Consider the following 25,128-nt stretch of genomic DNA (forward strand, 5'->3'; position numbering starts at 1 on the left):
CTTTACTTTTAGATTACTTTTCCCTTAAGAGTCATTAGAAGAACACAAAAATATATGTTACCAATTGAAGGACATCTATTGCAGGATAAATTGATGTTAAATTTGACTTTATGGGTTGGTTATGTAGGCTCCTTCTAACCCATCGCTTTCTACTAGAGGTCGACCGATTATGATTTTTCAACGCCGATACCGATTATTGGAGGACCAAAAAAGCCGATACGATTAATCGGCCAATTTTTTTACATGTATTTTTTATTTGCAATAATGACAATTACAACAATACTTAATGAACACTTATTTTAACTAAATATAATACATCAATATAATCAATTTAGCCTCAAGTAAATAATGAAACATGTTCAATTTGGTTTAAATAATGCAAAAACAAAGTGTTGGAGAATAAAGTAAAAGTGCAATATGTTCCATGTAAAATATGTGCCATGTTAGAAGGCTAACGTTTCAGTTCCTTGCTCAGAACATGAGAACATATGAAAGCTGGTGGTTCCTTTTAACATGAGTCTTCAATATTCCCAGGTAAGAAGTTTTAGGTTGTAGTTATTATAGGAATTATAGGACTATTTCCCTCTATACCATTTGTATTTAATTAACCGTTGACTATTAGATGTTCTTATAGTCACTTTAGTATTGCCAGTGTAACAGTATAGCTTCTGTCCCTCTCCTCGCTTCTCCCTGGGCTCGAACCAGCAACACAAGACAACAGCCACCACATCAAAGCAGCGTTACCCATGCAGAGCAAGGGAAACAACCACCCCAAGGCTCAGAGCGATTAGCGTGCGATAACTAGCCATTTCACTTCGGTTACACCAGCCTCATCTCGGGAGTTAATAGGCTTGAAGTCATAAACAGCTTGATGCACAACGAAGAGCTGCAGGCAAAAAGCACGCTGTTTGAATGAATGTTTACGTGCCTGCTTCTGCCTACCACCGCTCAGTCAGATACTTGTATTCTTGTATGCTCAGTCAGATTATATGCAACGCAGGACATTGATTGTTTTTCATAAGATAAGTTTAATGCTAGCTAGCAACTTACCATGGCTTACTGCATTTGCGTAACAGGCAGTCTCCTTGTGGAGTGCAACGAGAGAGAGGCAGGTCGTTATTGCGTTGGAGTAGTTAACTGTAAGGTTTCAAGATTGGGTCCCCCGAGCTGACAAGGTGAAACTCTGTCGTTCTGCCCCTGAACGAGGCAGTTAACCCACCGTTTATAGGCCGTGATTGAAAATAAGAATGTGTTATTCACTGACTTGCCAAGTTAAATAAAGATTAAATAAAGGTGTAAAAAGAAAACGTTTTTAAAATGGCAAATCGGCACCCCAAAACACAGACTTCCGATTGTTAAGAAAACTTGAAATCGGCCCTAATTAATCGGCCGTTCCGATTAATCGGTTGACCTCTACTTTCTACTACATAGAAGAATACTATTAAATTATTTATTTATATTAATAACCAAAGTCTATCAGAATTCCATTCATTCCAATAAATGTTATACCCCTTGATCTTCAAGAATAGGACTTGGAAATATGGAAGTATAGATGAGCCAAATCGTTTTACATGAGCATAACCCCAAAACGAAGGACTTATTTGCCAGCCCTACTCTGTTGTTTATGATTTTATTGTCATGGACTGATTAGGCTCTAAAAATGAATGCCATATGCTGAATTTGCTATAGGCCTATTGTTAAACTTTTTGGTGGTGACACTTTGATATCTTGATAATCCACAGATGAAGCAATAACAAAACGGTCGCCCCACCTCTGTTTTGGTAAAAAGCTCAGGGATGGTCCTGGAGAAATGTAACCACTCAGATTAACAGGCAGAGCTATGGATGCAAGGACAAACCATCCAATGACACAACATACCTCCAGTCTGTGTAAGGGCTATTTGACCAAGAAGGAGAGTGATAGAGTGCTGCATCAGATGACCTGGCCTCCACAATCACCCGACCTCAACCCAATTGAGATTGTTTGGGATGAGTTGGAACGCAGAGTGAAGGAAAAGCAGCCAACAAGTGCTCAAGACTGTTGGAAAAGCATTCCAGGTGTGGCTTGAGAGAATGCCTAGAGTGTGCAAAGCTGTCATCAAGGCAAATGGTGGCTACTTAGTAGAGTCTCAAATATGCATATATTTTGATTTGTTTAACACTTTTTTTGGTTACTTCGTGATTCGATGTGAGTTATTTCATAGTTTGTCTTCACTATTATTCAACACTGTAGAAAATAGTAAAAATAAAGAAAACCCTTGAATGACTAGGTGTGTCCACACTTTTGACTGGTACTGTGTGTACATACTGTATGTACGGACGCATGTACGGACGTACACACAGTACCAGTCAAACGTTTGGACACACCTACTCATTCAAGGGTTTTCTTTATTTTTATATATATATATATAATTTATATGTCCGAAAATAGATGTTGCAACTACAGATTGCCCCTTTAAGTCGCAGGCTGTCCACTGGTTTCAAAAACAATGATTGATAGGCAGCTTAAACTTATTGAATTCAATCATTATTCGGTTCAAATACACATTTAGATTTTTCAACATGCCATCCACAAAAACCACAATCCGTAAGGTAGCAAATAGCTAAATGAGAGATCGACAGTGTGATTCACATCAATGCGCTATGTAGATAGCAATAATAAGTGATATCCATATCGCCGTAGACTACACCACTGCTGTCATCCTTACCTCCAAGCGTTTATTCAAGTTGGATAATCTTTGGATGCCGACAGCAGTCGCACCATTGGAAGACATAGTTTGGACTGTACAAAAGCCCATTCCTGCTCTTGTCCCGCGATCCATCAAACCCATTTTGTGTGTCCTCATAGTGGTCTCTGACTTGTGGTCAGACTCGCTCATGTGGAACAAATTTAAACTGGCGCCTTTTTTCAATGCGGATTTGAATGTCATTGAGAAAACAGAAGTGTCAAAGATATTTTTTTCCGCAAACCTCCTTTCTGAATTTAAAAGTAATCCTCGGAATGAATCATCTAGTTTTTCAAAAGTATCTGTATTCTGATTACAAGATTTTTGCTGGGAACGTAACGGATTGGAGTTACCCTTTTATGGTAATCACTTACATGTAACGTATTACTCCCCAACAATGGTCGCCTTTAAGTGAACTGTAGACCAATCTCTCTCCCAGGTTTCCACGTATCGACAGACAGAGAATGTAACGGAGATCTCTTGAACACAGTGAGAGAAGCTAGATGTGAGAAATACGTATTTCTGTACAAGGGGTCGGTTGTAAGGTCATGTAGTTTATGGTTTAAAATGGCCGGCTTAGGTGTGACGTAAGTTCCAGATGGCTTGGTGATAGAATACATAGCAATTGACCACTTTTCAGCCTCCAACCTTTCCTCTGATCTCGGTCGGCATGTTGTGGATACACAACCTATAGCTAAGCTACCATATCTAAATATGCAGCGAGCATGCATTTCCATGATTATGCTGTGTTTTAAGCCTGGTTAGATGATTTACTCTGATTGTTTTGACATGTGAAACAGACCAATATGTAACTGTACCTCAGCTATTATGTAGCCTATGTCCTCTCAATATGGCTCTCAACAGTAAAACAGGTGGGTAGTACAAGTGAGGTTTTAAAAGTGAAATAAAACAGCTCCCTTGGGTTTTTAAAGCTCTTTCGTTATTGCAATACACCCCTCGTGCAGAGCCCTCTGTTTTTAAGTGTGGGTGGGTGGGTGGTAGGTATACGGCTTTCCAGTGATATGACAGGGAGAGCACTTTGTAGAGCCCATAAAGCCATGCTCTCAGCCTGATGAAGAGACAGACAAACCAGGGGCACTGCACCATATAAACCATGTCTGGGAGATGGACATAAACAAACGTGTGCTACATTTATTTTATTTTATTTATTTAACCAGGTAGGCCAGTTGAGAACAAGTTCTCATTTACAACTGCGACCTGGCCAACTTAGTTTTACTTGCATTTAAAAGCAGTTGAAGGCCTCAAAGGAGTGTTGTATGGCACTGAAGCTCATTTGGAGGTTTGTTAACACAGTGACCAAAGAAGGGCCAGTTGTATACAGAATGGTGTCGTCTGCGTTGAGGTGGATCAGAGAATCACCAGCAGCAAGAGCAACATCATTGATATAAACAGAGAGGAGTCGGCCCGAGAATTGAACCCTGTGGCATCCCCAGAGAGACTGCCAGAGATCCGTACAACAGACCCTCCGATTTGACACACTGAACGCTATCTGAGAAGTAGTTGGTGAACCAGGTGAGGCAGTCATTTGAGAAACCAAGGCTATTGTGTCTGCTGATAAGAATGCTGTGATTGACAGAGTCGAAAGCCTTGGCCAGGTCGATGAAGACGGCTGCACAGTACTGTCTTTTATCAATGGCGGTTATGATATCGTTTAGGACCTTGAGCGTGGCTGAGGTGCAACCATGACCAGCTCAGAAACCAGATTGCATAAAGGAGAAGGTACGGTGGGATTCGTTTGATGGATGGATATAGGTCTGTAACAGTTTGGGTCTAGAGTGTCTCCCCTTTGAAGAGAGGGAAGACCGCGGCAGCTTTCCAATCTTCAGGGATCTCAGACGATATGAAAGAGAGGTTGCATAGGCTCGTAATAGGGTTTGCAACAATTTCGGCAGATCATTTTAGAAAGAGAGTGTCCAGATTGTCTAGCCCAGCTGATTTGTAGGGATCCAGATTTTATAGCACTTTCAGAACATCAGCTGTATGGATTTGGGTGAAGGAGAAGCGGGAGGGGGGGGCTTGGGCAAGTTGCTGCAGGGGGTGCTGAGATGTTGGCCGGGGTAGGGGTAGCCAGGTGGAAAGCATGGCCAGCCGTAGAAAAATGCTAATTGAAGTTATCGATTATCGTAGATTTATTGGTGGTGACAGTGTTACCTATCCTCAGTGCAGTGGGCAGCTGGGAGGAGGTGCTCTTATTCTCCATGGACTTCAGTGTCCCAAAACCTTTTGGAATTAGTGCTACAGGATGCAAATTTCTGTTTGTTTGAAAATGCAAGCCTTATCTTTCCTAACTGACTGAGTATATTGGTTCTTGACTTCCATGAAAAGTTGCATATCGCGGGGGCTATTCGATGCTAATGCAGAACACCACATGATGTTTTTGTGCTGGTCAAGGGCAGTCAAGTCTGGGGTGAACCAAGGGCTGTGTCTGTTCTGAGTTCTACATTTTTTGAATGGGGCATGCTTATTTATGATGGTAAGGAAAGCACTTTTAAAGAGCAACCAGGCATCCTTCAATAACCTTCCAAGATACCCGGGCCAGGTCGATTAGAAAGGCCTGCTTGCTGAAGTGTTTTAGGGAGCGTTTGACAGTGATGAGAGGTGGTCGTTTGACCGCAGACCCATTACGCACGTAAGCAATGAGGCTATGATCGCTGAGATCTTGGTTGAAGACAGCAGAGGTGTATTTAGAGGGCAAGTTGGTCAGGATGATATCTAAGAGGTTGCCCATGGTTACAGATTTAGGGTTGTACCTGGTAGGTTCCTTGATAATTTGTGTTAATTTGTGTTAGCATTCCCAGTTTAGGTCACCTAAGTTTACGAACTCTGAAGATAGATGGGGGAGGTCAATTCACATATGGTGTCCACAGTTTAGGGGGTCATAATAACATCCCATTTAGCAGAACTTCTGAAGATAGATCGGCTGGGGCCACTCAATTCACATATGGGTGGTCCCAGGGCACAGCTGGCGGGCCATGCTGAACTGAGCCACACAGGACCCTATAACAAGTGGCAACGGTGAGAGACTTGTTTCTGTAAAGGTGGATAGCTCAAATTGTTTGGGCACAGACCTGGATAGTATGACCAAACTCTGCAGGATATCTCTGCTGTAGATTGCAACTCCGCCCCTTTGGCAGGTCTATCTTGTCGGAAAATGTTATAGTTAGGGATGGAAATTTTGGGATTTTTGGTGGCCTTCCTAAACCAGGATTCAGACACGACAAGGACATCCGGGTTGGCGGAGTGTGCTAAAGCAGTGAATAAAACAAACTCGCCAACAACCAATGAAATTGCAGGGCGCCAAATTCAATCAACAGAAATCTCATAATTAAATTTTCTCAAACATACAAGCATTAGGCACCATTTTAAAGATAAGATTCTCGTTAATCCAACCACAGTGTCCAATTTAAAAAAAGCTTTTCTGTGAAAGCAGAACATATTATGTTAGGTCAGCAACTAGTCACAGAAAGCATACAGCGATTTTCCAAGCAAAGAGAGGAGTCACAAAAAGCAGAAATATTGATAAAATTCATCACTAACCTTTGATATTATTCATCCGATGACACTCCCGGGACAACATGTTACACAATACATGTATGTTTTGTTCGATCAAGTTCATATTTATATCCAAAAACATCATGTGAATTTGCACAGAGCCACATCAAATTACAGAAATACTCATAATAAACATTAATAAAAGTTACAAGTGTTGTTCACAGATTTAAAGATATACTTCTCCTTATTGCAACCGCGGTGTGAGATTTTTTAAAACTTGATGGAAAAAGCAAACCATGCAATAATCTGAGTACGGCGCTCAGATGACATACACGACCCAAGAATATATCCGCCATGTTGGAGTCAACATAAGTCAGAAATAGCATTATAAATATTAACTTACCTTTGATGATCTTCGTCAGAATGCACTCCCAGGAATCCCAGTTCCACAATAAATGTTTGATTTGTTCCATAAAGTCCATCATTTATGTCCAAATTCCTCCTTTTATTAGGGCGTTTAGAAAACAAATCGAAACTCACGAGGCGCGGGCAAGTCCAGCGGAAATGTCTGACAAAAAAAAAAGTTATATTACTGGTCGTAGAAACAAATCAACCGATGTATAGAATCAATCTTTAGGATGTTTTTATCATAAATGTTCAATAATGTCCCAACCGGAGAATGAATTTGTCTGTAGAAAGCAATGGAACAAGAGGTAACTTTCTCATGACCGCACGTCACGAGACCGAGGCTGCTGGCAGACCTCTGACTCATTACCCTCTCATTCAGCCCCCCTTCAGAGTAGATGCCTGAAACAATGTTCTAAAGACTGTTGACATCTAGTGGAAGCCTTAGGAAGTGCAAGATGACCCATATCCCACTGTATATTCAAAAAGGGCTGAGTTGAAAATCTACAAACCTCACATTTCCCACTTCCTGGTTGGATTTCTTTCTCAGGTTTTTGTCTTCCAATTGAGTTCTGTTAAACTCACAGACCTCATTCAAACAGTTTTAGAAACTTCAAAGTGTTTTCTATCCAATACTACTAATAATATGCATATAATAGCATCTGGTACTGAGTAGGAGGCAGTTTACTCTGGGCATGCTTTTCATCCAAACGTGAAAATGCTGCCCCCTATCCATAAGAAGTTTTTACATGCATGAAACCAAGGCTTTTACTGTTACAGAAGTCAACAAATGAGAGCGCCTGGGGAATGGGAGTGGAGCTAGGGGCTGCAGGGCCTGGGTTAACCTCTACATCACCAGAGGAACAGAGGAGGAGTAGGATGAGGGTACGGCTAAAGGCTATAAGAACTGGTCGTCGAGTGCGTTCGGAACAGAGTAAAAGGAGCAGATTTCTGGGCCCGGAAGAATAGATTCAAGGCATAATGTACAGACAAGGGTATGGTATGATGTGAATACAGTGGTGGTAAACTTAGGCATTGAGTGATGATGAGAGTGGTTTTGTCTCTGGGGGCACCATTTAAGCCAGGTGAGGTCAGCGCATGTGTGGAGGGTGGAACAAAAGCGCTAGCTGAGGCGTATTGAGCAGGGCTGGAGGCTTTACAGTGAAATAAGACAATAATCACTAACCAAAACAGCAATAGACAAGGCATATTGACATTAGGGAGTGGCATGTGTAGCCGAGTGATCATACATGACAAAAAGTATGTGGATACCTGCTCGTCGAACATCTCATTCCAAAATGATGGGCATTTACATGGAGTTGGTCCCCCCATTACTGCTATAACAGCCTCCACTCTTCTGGGAGGCTCCCCACTAGATGTTGGAACATTGCAGCAGGAACTTGCTGCGCGGCACTGATGTTGGGCGATTAGGCCTGGCTCACAGTCGGCATTCCAATTCATCCCGAAGGTGTTCAATGAGGTTGAGGTCAAGGCTCTGTGCAGGGCAGTTAAGTTATTCCACACCAATCTCAACAAACCATTTCTGTATGGACCTCGCTTTTTGCACAGTGGCATTGTCATGCTGAAACTGGAAATGGCCTTCCCCAAACTGTTGCCACAAAGTTGGAAGCACAGAATATTCTAGAATATCATTGTATGCTGTAGCATTAAGATTTCCCTTCACTGGAACTAAGGGGCTTAGCCCGAACCATGAAAAACTGGCTCAGATCATTGTTCCTCCTCCACCAAACTTTACAGTTGGCACTATGCATTCTGGAAGGCAGTGTTTTCCTGGCATCCACCAAACCCAGATTAGTCTGTTGTACTGCTAGATGGTGAAGTGTGATTCATCACTCCAGGGAACACGTTTCCACTGCTCCAGAGTCCAATGGAGTCGAGCTTTACACCATAGACCCATTTCATGAAGCTCCCACGAACAGTTCTTGTGCTAACGTTGCTTCCAGAGGCAGTTTGGAACTCGGTAGTGGGTGTTGTAACCGAGGACAGACGATTTCTATGTGCTACTACGCGCTTTAGCACATGGCGGTTCCGTTCTGTGAGCTTGTGTGGCCTACCACTTTGCGGCTGAGCCGTTATTGCTCCTAGACGTTTACATTTCACAATAACAGCCCTTACAGTTGACTGGGGCAGCTCTAGCAGGGAAGATAATAGAATAACTCATTTGTTGGAAAGATGGCATCCTATGATTGTGCCACGTTGAAAGTCACTGAGCTTTTCAGTAAGGCCATTCTACTGACAGTGTTTGTCTATGGAGATTGCATGTTTGTGTGCTCGATTTTATACACCTGTCAGCAACGGGTGTGGCCGAAATAGCCGAATCCACTAATTTGAAGGGGTGTCCACGTACTTTTGTTTTATATAGTGTAAATCCACACACAACCCCACTTTTATACAAAAAGTCAGGCTTCGCTGAATAGACCTACAGGTGTAATTGAAGAATGAAGCAGGTGTTAAACATGGGCTTTGCTACACGGAAAGCAGCAGTTGACGACTTAATTGTCTACACTTCAATAAAATTGGTATCCCTATTTCAATATCTTTAGTAATACCAGTATCATGACATTAGCTTTTATAACCTTCAATCTGTCTTTTTTCTTTCTTTCTTGGACCAGAATTAGTCTTTCTCTCTCTCTCCTACCTATTGTTCCTGCAGTGAGGTTTCAACATCTTCATCGAATGTTTTCATAATTTATCTGCAGATAATTGCCAAAAAACAGTAGTAGCCTACCAGAATGGAAATTAGAGTACCGAATGAACCGTCGTCAACCAAATAACATTGAATAGCCTATGCAACCCGACTCCGTGGCTGGCTGTATAGGCAGATGAAACAAGCCAAAACATTGAATGTGGCACAAACAATGTATCAAATGGATTTCAACTCATCGTTACCATCTTCATTACATGGGACATGTACATTCACTCACAGGAGACTATAAAGAAGCATCATGCGCTATCTCCTCCGCAGCCAACCACAGCACACAAAAAATAACACAGGTAGCGAGAGGCGGAACAGACTGGCAAACCAGCAGTGCTTCCCTGTCATCGCTTGCTTTGTGACTGACAGGCGCCTATCTTATCAATAGATCGCTAGAAGACGCATATCGTTCGTTCATGAGGGAGAAGGCTATATAGACTTTTCTGACACACATCTCACCAAGGAGGATGGAGGCGTGGGGTTTGGTGGAAAGGATTGCTCAAGGAAGCATTATACACATGAATCACGCATGTCAATGAGACATTTTATTTCAACAGATTCTTCCCCCTTGCATGATTCATGTGTATAATACTGAGAGGGAGTAAGGTGGTTGTGTGAACCCGTTAAGGTTCCTCAGACCGTTGCTCCGTGCGTAACACACCGGACTCATGACAGGGTCATTAGGGTCAAAATATGTCATAGAAATGTCATCAAACTGTTTCCCAGATTTATACAGAGGCCTCCTGTAGCCAGACATGTTCCAGTTACCTGGCTGTAGCTAGACATGTTCCAGTTACCTGGCTGTAGCTAGACATGTTCCAGTTACCTGGCTGTAGCTAGACATGTTCCAGTTACCTGGCTGTAGCTAGACATGTTCCAGTTACCTGGCTGTAGCTAGACATGTTCCAGTTACCTGGCTGTAGCTAGACATGTTCCAGTTACCTGGCTGTAGCTAGACATGTTCCAGTTACCTGGCTGTAGCTAGACATGTTCCAGTTACCTGGCTGTAGCGAGACATGTTCCAGTTACCTGGTTGTAGCTAGACATGTTCCAGTTACCTGGCTGTAGCGAGACATGTTCCAGTTACCTGGCTGTAGCGAGACATGTTCCAGTTACCTGGCTGTAGCGAGACATGTTCCAGTTACCTGGCTGTAGCGAGACATGTTCCAGTTACCTGGCTGTAGCTAGACATGTTCCAGTTACCTGGCTGTAGCGAGACATGTTCCAGTTACCTGGCAGTAGCGAGATGTTCCAGTTACCTGGCTGTAGCGAGACATGTTCCAGTTACCTGGTAGTAGCTAGACATGTTCCAGTTACCTGGCTGTAGCTAGACATGTTCCAGTTACCTGGCAGTAGATAGACATGTTCCAGTTATCTGGTAGTAGCTAGACATGTTCCAGTTACCTGGCAGTAGCTAGACATGTTCCAGTTACCTGGCTGTAGCTAGACATGTTCCAGTTACCTGGCTGTAGCTAGACATGTTCCAGTTACCTGGCAGTAGCTAGACATGTTCCAGTTACCTGGTTGTAGCTAGACATGTTCCAGTTACCTGGCTGTAGCTAGACATGTTCCAGTTACCTGGCTGTAGCGAGACATGTTCCAGTTACCTGGCAGTAGCGAGATGTTCCAGTTACCTGGCTGTAGCTAGACATGTTCCAGTTACCTGGCTGTAGCTAGACATGTTCCAGTTACCTGGCTGTTACCTGGCAGTATCTAGACATGTTCCAGTTACCTGGCAGTAGCTAGACATGACATGTTGTTCCAGTTACCTGGCAGTAGCTAGACATGTTCCAGTTACCTGGCTGTAGCTAGACATGTTCCAGTTACCTGGCAGTAGCTAGACATGTTCCAGTTACCTGGCAGTAGCTAGACATGTTCCAGTTACCTGGCAGTAGCTAGACATGTTCCAGTTACCTGGCTGTAGCTAGAGACGAGAGTTGTCTGAGTAATGGACTAGAATAGGTAGTCTTACAGTATATTGTGTTTGTCTAATGTTGGTAAAACAATGGGTATTCTTGCATGACATTCTGACATATCATGGTGCATAGATGTGTACATGTGTGTTGTTCAAACCTGCTGTATGGCTTTGATGTGTGTGTGTTTTCATGTGTATCAGTGTGTCTTCCAATCTAATTTTATTGGTCACATACACGTGTTTAGCAGATGTTATTGCGGATGTAGCGAAATTCTTGTGTTTATTGCTCCAACAATGCAGTAATATCTAACAATTCCACAACAATACACACAATTAAGAATATATAAATATATGGACGAGCAATGTCAGAGCGGCATAGACTAAAGATACAGTAGAATAGCATAGAATACAGAAAATACATATGAGATCAGTAATGCAAGATATGTAAACATTATTAAAGTGACTAGTGTTCCATTTATTAAAGTGGCCAGTGACTTCAAGTCTATGTATGTAGGCAGCAGCCTCTAATGTGCTAGTGATGGCTATTTAACTGTCTGATGGCTGTTAGAAGCTGTTTTTCAGCTTCTCTGTCCCAGCTTTGATACACCTGTACTGACCTCACCTTCTGGATGAAAGTGGGGTGAACAGTTGTTGTCCTTGATTATCCTTTTGGCCTTCCTGTGACATCGGGTGTTCTGGAGGGCAGGTAGCTTGCCCCCGGTGATGCGTTGGGCAGACCGCACCACCCTCTGGTGAGCCCTGCGGTTGCGGGCGGTGCAGTTGTCGTACCAGGTGGTGATGTAAAAGCTTGTGAGTGTTTTAGGTACAAAGACACATTTCTTCAGCTTCCTGAGGTTGAAGAGGCGCCGTTGTGCCTTCACCACACTGTCTGTGTGGGTGGACAATTTCAGTTTGTCAGTGATGTGTACGCCGAGGAACGCTTTCCACTTTCTCCACTGCGGTCCCGTCGATGTGGACAGCGGGGTGCTCCCTCTGTTGATTCCTGAAGTCCACAATCATCTCCATTGTTTTGTTGATGTTGAGTGAGAGGTTGTTTTCCTGGCACCACACTCCAAGGGCCCTCACCTCCTCCTTGTAGGCTGTCTTTGTCATTGTTGGTAATCAAGCCTACTACTGTTGTGTCGTCTGCAAACTTGTTGATTGAGTTGGAGGCGTGTGTGGCCACGCAGTCATGGGTGACCAGGGAGTACAGGAGGGGCCCCAGTGTTGAGGATCATCAGCGAAGTGGAGGTGTTGTTTCCTACCTTCACCTCCTGGGAGCAGCCCGTCAGGAAGTCCAGGACCCAGTTGCACAGGGCGGTGTTCAGAACCAGGGCCTCAAGCTTAATTATGAGCTTGGGGGGTACTATGGTGTTGAATTTATTTTTTTATTTCACCTTTATTTAACCAGGTAGGCAAGTTGAGAATAAGTTCTCATTTACAATTCATAATACCCTACCACAAAATGGTGGTATTATGAATATGAATGTATGAATGCGGCGCTATAGTCAATAAACAGTATTCTTACATAGGTATTCCTCTTGTGCAGATGGGATAGGGCAGTGTGCAGTGCAATGGCAATTGCATCATCTGTGGATCTATTGGGGAGGTAAGCAAATTGAAGTGGGTCTGAAGTGGGTCTCAAAGCACTTCATGATGACCAGAAGTGAGTGCTCCGGGGCGGTCGTCATTTAGTTCATTTACCTTTGATTTCTTGGGTACAGGAACAATGGTAGCCATCTTGAAGCATGTGGGGACAGCGGACTGGGATAGGGAGAGATTGAATATGTCCGTAAACACTCCAGCCAGCTGGTCTGTACATGCTCTGAAGACGTGGCTAGGGATGCCCGCTCGGGGTCGGCAGCCTTGCGATGGTTAACAGTCTTAAATGTCTTACTCACGTCGGCTACGGAGAAGGAGAGCCCACAGTCCTTGATAGCGGGCCAAGGACTAACACACCTTGGACTGTGAGTACACACTGCCACAAAAACCTCCCATGTGTTTAATATAACTGGGCTTTAGGAAAGACCTCGGGGACTAACAACAGTCATAATTAGCGACGTTTTCTTTTGATTCATGTTCATTTATTTCTCGGACATTTCCCCAGGGTTTTCACTCCAGCCTTGATAATGAGTGTGTGTATTGGTAGAGCTATCACATACCCACACATTCTGTTCATGGCTTTTAATGCTCCATAAGAGAATTAAGCTGAAATGGTTGTTTTTGTACCATTTCAGATGAGACATTTCCAGTAATTAGCTTCACGGAGATGCATTTCTTTCCCCGTGCTTTTAAATGAAGAGGGGAAATATGTTGGCATCTTAAAATAATGAACTCTCTCTCTCTCTCCCTCTCTTTCCGTCTTTCTCTCTGTCTGTCTGTGTGTCTCGTCTGTCTTTCTGTCTGTCTGTCTCTCTCTGTGTCTCTGTGCTTCTCTCTGTCTCTCTGTGTCTCACTTGTGAGTGATGAAATGTAATGTTTTTTAAAACTTATTTTTGTTATGTATGACATTGTCCCAAAGTGTTTTTTTTTTTAAATTCTAAATGATCTCACTCTCTTTCTCTCTAGGTGAAGATTGAGGGCCACTAAAAGAGACACTGAACGGTTGGGGGTACACCAGAGCTGACTCTTGCATAGGCACCATGTCTCTACACATTCCCCATCTCTGGAACCGACTCCACAGTGGAAGACTCATTATAAAATCCTTGTGAATCTTCCTAACCACTATCCTGTACCTCTCCTCTCCATCAGTCGGTAACAGGCGGCCATTTTGGGATTTCCACAACTGTAGTCTCCTAATTGAGGGCATTTCTCCAAAGTCACCACCCCACAGGAATACCCCACACGTCCATCGCCCGTATGGGCACTAGAACCACTCCGTAACCCACACTAACTCCGTTCTGTATTGCCACAATATTGTTTTTTGGTATCGTCATCGGTGGAGGTGGATTGAGCCAAAATGGCTGGGAAGAGCAACCCGATCCCGGGCCCTCACCTCAACGGCTTCCCCATGCCCCACTACTCATACTTCTTCCCCCACATGCTGGGGGGGCTCTCGCCCCCCGCCCTGCCCGGCTTGTCCCTCAGTGGCTACAGCACGCCATCGCCAGCCAGTAAGTACCCCTACTGTACGTCCTTTAAACCTTCTCTCTGCTGTTTCATTGGACTGTGTGGTGTATTGTTAGTGCTCACTAAAGCACATGTGTTTTGGCTGCATTGTTGACTGGTTTACCTCAGAATATTAGCCTATTTCTGGAATAGCCAACTCCTTTGTTGCTGCCATGAAACAGGCTGACACTCAAGGTATCAAGAGTATTGGCCTGTTGCAGTATTTTGAGTCTGAGCATTTAGTTCCAAACAGCCTACCACTATAGTTATTGTAGAGACTGCGTTTGAAAGGTCTTGTATAAAGGAACAGAGTTTTCCATTGTGTGGCTCTGAGCTGTTCTGCTCCTCAGAAAAGTGGGTCTATATTAGCAGATAAAATGTCTCTGTGTTGCTGTGCTGATGGGAATGGATATTTGCGGTGTTACCGGCCTCCTGCAGTTGTTGGCATATTTGCCTCAACAATTTAGCTTGGCTATTTATTGATTATTGAAGGTTGGATGTTGGAGAGAGCTTTCATCTTGTCCTGGTTAGATCATGCCCGTGTGATATACTGTCTGTGTGATGGTAAACCGAGCATAACACACACACACTGAATACTGCCTAGATCAAATGGGACAGGAGGGCAGGGTAATCAACCTGACATCTCAAAATGGACACACCTCAAAGCGGATCTTATCTAGCCTATGTAAAATGACTACAGGTTGCTATAGGAGACGTAGTCTCCAATCTCCGGCCAGCCAGGTGGTTTGGGGTCAGTGTATTGACTTTCCATCTGGGCGTATTAGCATGGTGTTCATTGGATTTAGCATGGTGTTCATTGGGATTAGCATGGTGTTCATTGGGAAAAGCATGGTGTTCATTGGGATTAGCATGGTGTTCATTGGGATTAGCATGGTGTTCATTGGGAAAAGCATGGTGTTCATTGAGAAAAGCATGGTGTTCATTGAGATTAGCATGGTGTTCATTGGGAAAAGCATGGTGTTCATTGAGATTAGCATGGTGTTCATTGGGAAAAGCATGGTGTTCATTGCGATTAGCATGGTGTTCATTGGGATTAGCATGGTGTTCATTGGGAAAAGCATGGTGTTCATTGCGATTAGCATGGTGTTCATTGGGATTAGCATGGTGTTCATTGCGATTAGCATGGTGTTCATTGGGATTAGCATGGTGTTCATTGGGAAAAGCATGGTGTTCATTGAGATTAGCATGGTGTTCATTGAGATTAGCATGGTGTTCATTGAGATCAGCATGGTGTTCATTGGGAAAAGCATGGTGTTCATTGGGATTAGCATGGTGTTCATTGGGATTAGCATGGTGTTCATTGCGATTAGCATGGTGTTCATTGGGATTAGCATGGTGTTCATTGGGAATAGCAACAGGAGGAGCTGTGAAAACAGTCAGTTGTATCCACTTCCCCATTATTTCTCATTTGAGTTGTGTCTGTATCAATTTGAATAAGGAACATTCTGATGGTAGTGGTACATTGCATAGTGTGTGGGTGTGGGGGGGGGCACTGCATTGCTGTCTGTGGTGTGTGTGTCTTGTCGGGACTCGCTCCCGGTGTTTGGCGAGAGGGGCGGCAGGGTTCCTTCCCTTTTGCAGGACAAACATTTCCTGTCAGTAAACACTGGGGAGCTAGCCAGGGACACTGACCACCTCTTCCTACTCACTCAGTCACTCAGTCACTAGGAAGGGTAGCTTCTGCTAAAGCGAATGGGGATCCAAATAAACACACTAATGCTGCGAGACAGCGAAGCAGTGTACACGCACTCACACACGTACACTCATTGACGTAACAGTTTGATTTTCCTCCTTGCATGATTTATGTTTGAAATGCTTACTTGAGTAATCCTTTTTACCAAATGCCACATATCCTTCCTCTGGTGAGAGGGAATGAGGTGGTTGTGCGTACCCGTTGTCAAGGTTTCTCCATCTGTGTTAACACCCCTGACTCATAGCGGAGTAATTACGGTCAAAATATGATATCATAAACATTTCATAAAACTGTGTCCATGAATTATACAGAGGCCTCCTGTAGCTAGACATGTTCCTGTGTAGCCGGCTGTAGCTAGACATGTTCCTGTGTACCTGGCTGTAGCTAGACATGTTCCTGTGTACCTGGCTGTAGCTAGACATGTTCCTGTGTAGCTGGTTCCTGTAGCTGGTTGTATCTAGACATGTTCCTGTGTACCTGGCTGTAGCTAGACATGTTCCTGTGTACCTGGCTGTAGCTAGACATGTTCCTGTGTACCTGGCTGGCTGTAGCTAGACATGTTCCTGTGTAGCCGGCTGTAGCTAGACATGTTCCTGTGTACCTGGCTGTAGCTAGACATGTTCCTGTGTACCTGGCTGTAGCTAGACATGTTCCTGTGTAGCTGGCTGTAGCTAGACATGTTCCTGTGTACCTGGCTGTAGCTAGACATGTTCCTGTGTAGCTGGCTGTAGCTAGACATGTTCCTGTGTACCTGGCTGTAGCTAGACATGTTCCTGTGTACCTGGCTGTAGCTAGACATGTTCCTGTGTACCTGGCTGTAGCTAGACATGTTCCTGTGTAGCTGGCTGTAGCTAGACATGTTCCTGTGTAGCTGGCTGTAGCTAGACATGTTCCTGTGTAGCTGGCTGGAGCTAGATATGTTCCTGTGTAGCTGGCTGAAGCTAGAGAGAAACACACACACACACAAGGAATGGGCTGGAATATATAGTGTGTTGTATTTTGTTGGTAAAACAATTGGTATTCTGAAATTACATTGTGTGTGTGTCTTGCATGTTTTGGCCTAACAACAGTAAACATTTGTGAAGTTTTCTTTAGGGTAAGTCTATTTGAAATCAAATCACTTTTTGACAGCCTTTTGATTTGAACGAAACCGTCCATACATATTTGCAGAAAGTAACATTTTGGACATGAATGCCAAAACATTCAAGAGATAATGGTGCTAAAAGTTTATATATTTTGGATACCCCACCCTACCATGAGACATCCATGTCTTCATCATTGGAAAATATAAAATATTTATATAATTTAAAAGCTTACAAACAGGGTTGTCAAGCTATTTTATTTATTGAAAAAAATAACAATTGTCTTAAACATCAATTATCTAAAAACGCAGAAATTCATTGAACATTTTTTTTTTATTCGCATGTTTTTAGTTTAGACCCTGTTTTAATACAAGTTACATTTCCACTTTCAAATGGATCCACAAATATGGTTGGAGGTCCACACATCAGAAAAAGTTTATTGAATGGGAATATCTTCTGTATTAAATTATGTTGTGAATCCTCCATAGGAAACCTATTGAACTCATAGAAATGTAGATAATAGACTAGACATTTAAGTTGACGGTGGGTGGCTCGGCGGCCATCTGTGTGGTAGTAAAGTTGAAATTTCAATTTAAAAAAAAATCTATGGTGTTCCAGCTAAATTGGTGTGGTCTGAAGGAATATATCCTTTCTAGGATTTAAAATGACACCAACTCTGTATTCAAGAGCATGTTGTGCCCGCAGTCGGTTGAGACAACACAAAAACCTGAGATTACATAAAGTAAGGGTGTAAACTACAACATATGTGAGTATGAAAAAAAGAGCTTATGCATTTTTAGATGATGTAAAAGTGTTATAAAAAAAAAATATTTTTTACATTTTCTTTTAATGATTTTCTTAAATTTTTTAAAACCGTTTATCTTTTCCAGTGATGAAGACGGATTTCTCTCATGGTATGGTGGGGTATGCAACAAGGGTCAACTTTCGCACCTTTTGTCTCCTGAACATTTTTGCATTCCGGTCCAAAAAGTCAATTTCGGACCACTTTTCCCACAGGCAAACATGTATAAAAAGTTTTATTTAAATCAAAAGAGATGCTGTCAAAAATTGATGGAATTCAAATGGATTTACCCTTTTGGTTTCGAGTTCATTGATGTCTCTGTGACTTTCCCCAGGGTTTTCACTGCCTAGATAATGAGTATTATTTTAATTGTATTTTTATTAGTAGAACTATCACACCCACGCATGCTGTCCATTGCTTTTAAAGGGCAGTTCCACCAAAATTAACATTTGGGATGTTATTATGGACTGTTTAGTGTCCTTCACATTTTCAGTCTCATTTTGACTGTTTTGTCCTGGACAAAATGGGAGAGTGCTGCTCTATGACATAGATGAGTAGGATCCCTGCCACAATGTCATTTCTAGCGACTTATATAACATGTCTGTAGTTTTCTGATCATATATGAACTCCCTGGTATATATTGCTCTTCTTTTCTCCTAATAACACTTGTAAATATTTTAAATACAGACTCAAAAACCTATAGAATTACATTTATAGTCAGTTTACACTAATATTTTTCTGTTGTTCAAGACTCAAACTCCCATGTTTCCAGCAAAACCACTCACACCACCAGAGACGATAGAGAAAGCGAGACATTTCATAGGCTTCCTTTTTCTGGTTCATATCCAGTCAATGAAGTAAGCAGACCAGACCCAGCGTCTATGTCATTGAGAACCAACCTTAAGCAGACCAGAACTGTGACAGTTTGGGCTATATACCGTCCTTGTGCCATACCAGGGTATGCAGCACATGCACAGAGAGCCCCAACGAGGTAAAAATCTGTCGTTCTGCGCAAGCCAGTTAACCCACTGTTCACTAGGGATGAAGAAGTGGATGTCGATTATGGCAGCCCCCCGCGTCCCTGCTGCAAAGGGGTTGGGTTAAATGCGGAAGACAGATTTCAGTTGAATGCATTCAGTTGTACAACTGACTAGGTATCCCCCCTTTCCCTTACCCCTCTTCTCTTTCCATTTACCCATTATCACCACCACTCTCTCTCTCTTTCTTACCATCACTTTCTTTCCCTGACACACACATGCATACACACACACAGTCACACACAACCACTCTCACGAAACACAGTTAATCCCCGGCCACTCAATTCACATTACAACCTAAAAAAAGAGGGAAAGAAAGAGAAAGTTTGTTTGGAGCTTTAGAATATGGGGATTTACAGAATGTCAGATTGTTGGAGGAAATCCAATCCTTTTTGAGGGTTTATGGATTTCAAAGCTGCAGTGTACTAAATGTAGGCTGCAACACACAAACTGGAAGTTTTAGGGAAGCGATTTGTCTCTCTTGGGATTGACAATTCTATTGCAGATCTGTGGGCAGAAATGTAGTGGACATTCTGTTAGTGTTAGCAATAGCACTGGTGTCAACGCAGTGCATGGCGGCCAAGTTATTTGTTTGTGTATAGAGCATATTTTCCACTTATTCAACTTTTTCCCCTTAGCAACATGGTGTATCGTAGACTCCCAAGCCACAGTGTGTTTTGGGATTGGCAGGACAATTTAGGACAAACCAAATCATTTATAAAAGAAATGAGTTACTTCATTAGAGGATGAAGTAGCCAAATTATCATCCATTTCAACTGTCACCCTAATTTCTCTTTACTTTGCCTGCCTTGATTCCAACATGGTTGCTCACAAAACACATGACCAACTCAGTTGAGTGAAATATTATATGATCATTCAACTGTCATTTCACTATTTTCAGATGGATCATACTCACACGTTCTGACTTGCACCCTAGCAGACCTGGATTCAAATACGGTTTGAATACTTTATCTGTGCTTGATTGAGCTTTCCTGGCTTAATGGACCAATAGAGTAGTCCCAAAACGGCAAACCCAACCCATCTGGCACTTCAGGCAGGCTAGAGCAAACTCTCATATTATTTCAATGATTGCAAATACTAGTTGAACCCAGGTCTGCACCCTAGAGAGCCCAGCCTGTCCAGTCAGTCAGTGTTCCAGGTGCTTTCGCCTGAGTGGCCAGAGAGCAGTCACCTGGTTCAGTCAAAGCTATTCTCGAGTTCAGTCCCTGCAGGCCAATTATTGGGGCCAAACAGAGCAGAAGGGTTAATCCATCCATTCTCGGGCTAACACACAGCCCAGCGTAACCTTACCTAACCTCCAGAGGTGTCTTTACCTCCATTATCGGAAAATTGTTGTCGAAGGCAACCAACCCTGGAACTAGTCACTAATCTATCCTTTCTTTCAGTAGGGAGCTCATTTAGCCTTTAGAATTTATGCTGCTGGAGAATGGGGAAACTATGCTAGAGGCTAGGCTACCTGTCACTCCTGGCTAATGTTTCGATGTTGGTATTATCATGAAGCTAGGCTAGGCAACTGGGTCAACTATGGCAAATCATAGTGGCTCGAGTATTACTGGGAAACTGGGTACATCATTCCTGGTTTCTGATGTTATTATATTATACCCTTATGGTATAGTTGGCTGTATTGTTTTCTCCCATGGAACTCACTTTCGGTCCGTACTCCAGTCATTGCTTGGTGGGGAAATCCAACCCCGGACGGGGCAGTGGTGCTGTAGATTTTGACTTTACGAGCAGCAAATTGGAATGTATTAAGCCTTTCAGAGGGGTGGGGGAATATTCAATTATATTTTCAGAGGCCGGAAACATTAGGAGCCCTGTTTGTGTGTGTGTGTGTGTGTGTGTGTGTGTGTGTTAATGTTGGCGACCTCTGTAGTGTTTTAAACTGTACAGATGGAATGTCCTGCCTGTGAGTAAATATGGATATGGTAGTGTGTGTGTGTGTGTGTGAGTGAGGCGGCGGCATGGTCAGACAGGTGGTGTGTGTGTCTGCGCTGGTGGTCCGTGGCACTCTGGGGACATCCCAGGGACAAGCCCGGATGCCATGTGGGTGGGCGGGCAAGCCAAAGAGGAAACCTTTGGGTTTGTAGGTAAACAGAGAGTGGACAAACAAACAGAAGACCGTTTACTAGTCGGACCATATATACGCTGAAGGGAAGCCGCAGTTGCAGACTGGAATGGACAGGTTAACTCCAGATTTGGGCCTTGCACTGCACTGCACACACACACACGGTTTGTTCTTTAGGGATAAAGATAACACCCATTCATTTGCCACCTACTTCGACACAGGTCACACACACAATGTACCCCGAATGTAAAGCTCAATTGTGTGACTTTGGAACCACATTGAATGTTATCTCAGGCCATATCACCCATCAGTATAGATCATTCCTGCCTATATGAGTATAGAAGGTAATCAACACAGTAGCATTGAGGTACACACACACAGAGAACCTCTCAGCAGATCAGGTCATTATTGGAAAATAGAAACTCATTTGAGCACTGCTCATACTATGCTTATTAAGCACGCCATGTAAAACACATTTCTCCCCATGCCGGCTCTCCTTCATTTATTCATTTAGCCCTAATGACTGATTAACGGTTGGTAATTAACTGCCAAGTTGAGAAGAGCATCATCTATGCAGCGATATTTTCATTTGTATGTTAAATACCCTCAGAAAACTTTTGGTTTAGCATGTCAAATGTATGTCGGTCGCATGTTTCAAATATGAAAAGCATGTTATACCCTACATTTTGCCTTTGTAATATTCACATGTTCTATTGCAAGGTCAACGCTCACAATACCACCAGTCTGATACTTTTCTGTCTGGTCATCAGATCCCAGACCAGTGTAAACTGTGCTTATTGTCATCTGAGCAGTTAGCCCTGGAGCCTGTCTGGCGCGATGGCCGCTATGACAGCTCCAAGGTGACTCTGCTTTGGGTGTGGGTGGTGTGAGTTCTTTATCAGGAGGCTGGGGACGTCCCCTCCGGACACCACACAGAGGGGAGAGAGAGAGAGAGATGGATAGAGGGGGGATGAAGAGAGAGGGATAATGTGAGACAGTGAATCGGAGAGAGAGCGAGATGACAGAGGGTGGGAGAAAGGCTGGGAGAGATGGAAAGAGGGAGAAAGACAGAGATGGAAAGTGAACCAGACAAGGCCCCCTGTGCAGAGGCAGCAGAAGCGGGCGCCTGGGGCGTACACACACTGGCTTTGGCAGGGGCCAGTGTTGTTGGTGAGAGCTGCCAACCACCAGCAGCTAAGCCAACAGTGCTCCCACAAGAGAGGCCACAGACTTCGGTGTCTTTCCCTCCCTATCTTCCTCCTTTTTATCGTCCCTCCCCCCACATCAGCCTGACAGTACTATCATCATTCAATTTATTTACTAATTTCACATTATTTCCATTTGCTTTGAGGGAACCGGGGGCCGAAACCCTTCCCTGCCCTGAATACTTGAACCTAGCCAAAGCATTATCCCCCATCCATTGGCTTGGCAAGTGTCGCCGCTGCTCTCTCTCCCTCTTTCTTTTCTTTTCTTTTCTGTAGGTCTTTTTTTGCGGCCGCTTATGCAAATGAGGACCCTCCTTTTCAAAGAGCTGTCTTCTGATAATCCGGTGGATGGCTCCATTTTCTGAGCCCCACACATTCATGCAGACACACTCGTTGACACTGACGCACACACACACACACACACACACACACACTCAGTCAATTTTGAGCTAGTTGGACTATAACAACTTCAAAAACACCATCTTGCCGCTAGCAGCTATGCGACAGACTATAAACAGCAATCTAAATCTCCCCTCTGATGCTGCAGGAACTCAACTCTTTATTTAAGCTTCCTTCAAAGAAAATGTGTGAGTCAATACAAGGGTAAAGAGATACAACTCACACACACATACACTCTCGACACCCCCTTTGATGTTCTATGTAGGGTGGGGCGGTATCCAGATTTTCATATTGTAATACCGTCCTTCTCTCATTCTGGGATTTACAGTATGTACCGGCATAGTACCCAAGGGGGCGCCATTAAACGCAAAAATATATATATTTCCAGAATGCTAAGAAAATGTGCACAAGTTATTGTGAATCTCCATGGAGGCTGCTAGCTAAACATGCTAATGAGCAAATGAAAATAAACTAATTGCAAAGACAGGCAATCCAGCTCATAAAGTTATACATATGGGTACCAAATGTCATTTTTGTTGAGTTTGGACATTTACAAGCGAATGTGAACGCGATACATTGTGCAAATGAACAAAATGTTGACACATGGTTGCCTGAAGGAAGAACCGTACTGACTCTGAATCAGCATGTGTTCACACTGTGTCTGTGTGGAGTCGCTAGGACAACGGGGCTGTCTGCTCTGCTCAGAGAATAACTGGGAGGAGCAGGCAGTCGAGAACGGAGAGGAGAAAAAAACGCAAGGAAATCAAGATAGCAGTGGCCAATATTCCCTCTAATTTTGGGGGGCACTGAGCAAATTTGTGAGAGAGAACTTGAATGTTGTGAGAATTTCGTGCAACTTCTGGCATGCGTTTCCAATGAACACTGAGCCTGTACCCTTACAGGTTTAGACAGTAGCCAATAGACTATTGTGGCTATTTGTGCATAATGTAGGCCTACCAACAAAACCAATGGAGGAAATCTTTCCAAAATGATCACATGGAAATAGTTTGTGATTTCTATGATATTGTCTACAGTAGCCTATATGTGGTGTTCAATGCAGGCCTACATTGCATGAGACTTGAAACCTTTTCACATGTACCAACAAACGGGTGTGATCATTCTAGATTGACGCAACAGTCAGCTTTTGAGTTGGCAACACTTTTCTTTTTTTACAGAAACATTTTGCAGTAACACAGTTCTTACAAAGTTATGTCCTGAATGTGACCATTTTTGGGATGCAATGTTCAGACATTCACAGAAGTAGCGACAGCATAACACAATCATCCAAACTGGAAAATGTAGGCTACATTAGTCCTAGCGCTAACTGAGGAAAGATTGACGTAACACAAGCGGTCATATTTAGAGAACTCTCAGCTGACGGAAACCACAATATGAATTAGCTAATAGCAATTACTATTTATAATTCATCACATCACGGGTGAGCTCACTATTGATCGAAATGATTGAGTAAAACACTTTCTAGAAATCAAAAGTAAAACTGACGATGGGTAGTTTGTGCGCACTGCCATGTTTGTTTTTTCGCGTCAACGGTCTGTTTGCATTATGGATGTTGAAGGGGGTATGTCATCTACGATCCTTCACTTCAGGAAGTTTAGCACACATACTTCATGCTACAGTAGAAACGACAACACGATTTACAGAAAATAAGGCTCAGTAAAGCCTCAAACATAAATTGTCCGCAACACTGAAATGGGCTACTTCTATGTGAATTAATGAGGAGGCGGAACCACACCTCAATTCAAATTGTTGTTAGAAAATACAACTTGTTCGAAAAATAATTTGAAATTGACGAGTTGAAACACAGCCGATAGATAATTAGCAGGCAGCGCATGTTAACTGTCCTGTTGTGTAACAATCACATTTTGGAACAGTGAGCGCGTTCTGACATCAAGTGCATAAAACAACTCACGCAGGGGCGACCATTAGAGATATTTGTAACTCACATGTGAAAAGGTTAATGTTTTTACGTTAAAAAAGTGCCTGATATTAGTGTGTTGTATAATGCAAGAAACCACTTTACAAGATACTTTTAATTATTATTACCATACAGAGAATTAGACAATGTAGGCTATTTGCATATTCCAGCCCGTCTCAAAATACAACACTGTCCCTTTTAATTATTAAGACGTAAGCATTTTACCTAACTGGCTTTTCAAAGATGGCTTGAAATGTAGCCTACACATTTTGTGCTTTTGTAGGAAGCAGTAACTCCCCATTTCTGACCTCTAGTATCTTTAACTGGGGCGGCAGGTAGCCGAGTGGTTAGAGTGTTAGAGCAACCGAAAGGTTGCAAGATCAAATCTCTGCCTACAACAAAATCAGACTCAATCTTGCAAAGTTAGATTTGTTTTGGTTTGTTGCATTAAAAATGGGACTGATATAATGTTGATCTATATAGTG

The 25,128-nt window shown here is 43.0% G+C and overlaps 1 protein-coding gene across 4 annotated transcripts in view; it reads left to right on the forward strand.

Moving 5' to 3' along the window:
- raraa (retinoic acid receptor, alpha a) overlaps positions 1–25,128 on the forward strand; it is a 218,390-nt gene that overhangs the window by 77,896 nt on the left and 115,366 nt on the right. For 2 of the 4 annotated variants that reach the window (XM_064923932.1, XM_064923933.1), the window contains exon 3: positions 13,843–14,402. In XM_064923932.1, coding sequence (XP_064780004.1) covers positions 14,234–14,402 — 169 coding nt within the window. In that variant the 5' untranslated portion in view covers positions 13,843–14,233. The remainder of the gene's footprint in view (positions 1–13,842; positions 14,403–25,128) is intronic. The other 2 variants (XM_064923934.1, XM_064923936.1) reach the window with 1 other exon arrangement.

The sequence above is a fragment of the Oncorhynchus masou genome, chromosome 18 (genome assembly GCF_036934945.1).
Source record: "Oncorhynchus masou masou isolate Uvic2021 chromosome 18, UVic_Omas_1.1, whole genome shotgun sequence".
In the NCBI taxonomy this organism is placed as follows: Eukaryota; Metazoa; Chordata; class Actinopteri; order Salmoniformes; family Salmonidae; genus Oncorhynchus; species Oncorhynchus masou.